At 45.2% G+C, this 986-nt stretch overlaps 1 protein-coding gene across 1 annotated transcript in view; it reads right to left on the bottom strand.

Moving 5' to 3' along the window:
* LOC119587900 overlaps window positions 1-986 on the bottom strand; it is a gene marked incomplete at its 5' end in the record, with an annotated part of 12,638 nt that extends 11,652 nt beyond the window's left edge. The window contains 1 exon segment of the mRNA XM_037936608.1: window positions 69-986. Within this exon segment, the coding sequence (XP_037792536.1) occupies window positions 69-986 (918 nt within the window).

The raw sequence follows: 986 nt of genomic DNA, 5'->3' as shown, positions 1-986 counted from the left end.
GCATTAAAGGTTTAAGACCTGTTGAACATCAATTTGTCGAAATGAGAAAATACACGTCTTTTACTTACTAATAGTCGGTGTAGTGTCTGCCCCTTCCAAAATGATCGATGAAGAACCCGGATAGAGGTGCGAACACCATGCCTCCAATGGATCCGTAAATCCTTTGCAGACCGTAGTCATATCCGTATTCTTTGAGGATAGCGACGACAGCCACTTCGAAGAGAGTGTAAGTGAGTCCTATGAAGAACTTACCGAGCACATTAGCAGTAACGAATAGCCAGAAACTGAGAGCGACGTTATGCTCAATGCTGAGCTCGTTTTCTTCACACGTAAGATTGTGGGGGATATTCGCTTCGCAGTGGAAGTGGCATTCAACCGACTTAGGGACAGTAGGTAGCTTATCCTCCTCTTCTTCAGATATTATAATTTTAGGAATCATGACTTTCTTTGGCACACGGCCTGCAGAACATTCGAAGCTCCTTACTTCCCTGGACGACATTGTAAAGTTGTCTACAGGAATAAAGGGATTTTCAGGGTCAATGGCAGATAAATGAAGCACCAAGTTGTGTATCTGAAAGAACTTGGGCATGTTTTCGTAACTACGAGATTTATTAAGGTTCATCCGGAAGCATTTCTGGCTGTTCTTCCCGTACTGAAGTTCGCATGTGTGATACAACGTCGAGTTGAAAGTTTGCATTACTTGCACCTTTTTCACTTTCCGGAGGATAAGAGCAGGATAATCTACTGCAGGGTCGTTGCAGATGTACCCGCATTTACGGGCAGACACATTTGGTATTGTCACCGTTTGGTTGTAGAAGATGCAATCTGCCATGTTTCTCTTGGGCTTGATGGGCGTGAGAACAAAGCCCGTGTCGCAGGTGACACTTAGGGAAAGCTTGTCTGAATAAGTGGGAGTCGTCCGAGCTGGCGGGATCCCCACATACATGAGTGCGACAAACCCACTAAGTGCCACAGTTATCACCAGG

The sequence above is a fragment of the Penaeus monodon genome, chromosome 23 (assembly GCF_015228065.2).
Source record: "Penaeus monodon isolate SGIC_2016 chromosome 23, NSTDA_Pmon_1, whole genome shotgun sequence".
NCBI lineage: Eukaryota > Metazoa > Arthropoda > Malacostraca > Decapoda > Penaeidae > Penaeus > Penaeus monodon.
The sequence above is the reverse complement of the archived record's forward strand: the minus strand, read 5'-3'. Positions and strand labels throughout refer to the sequence as shown.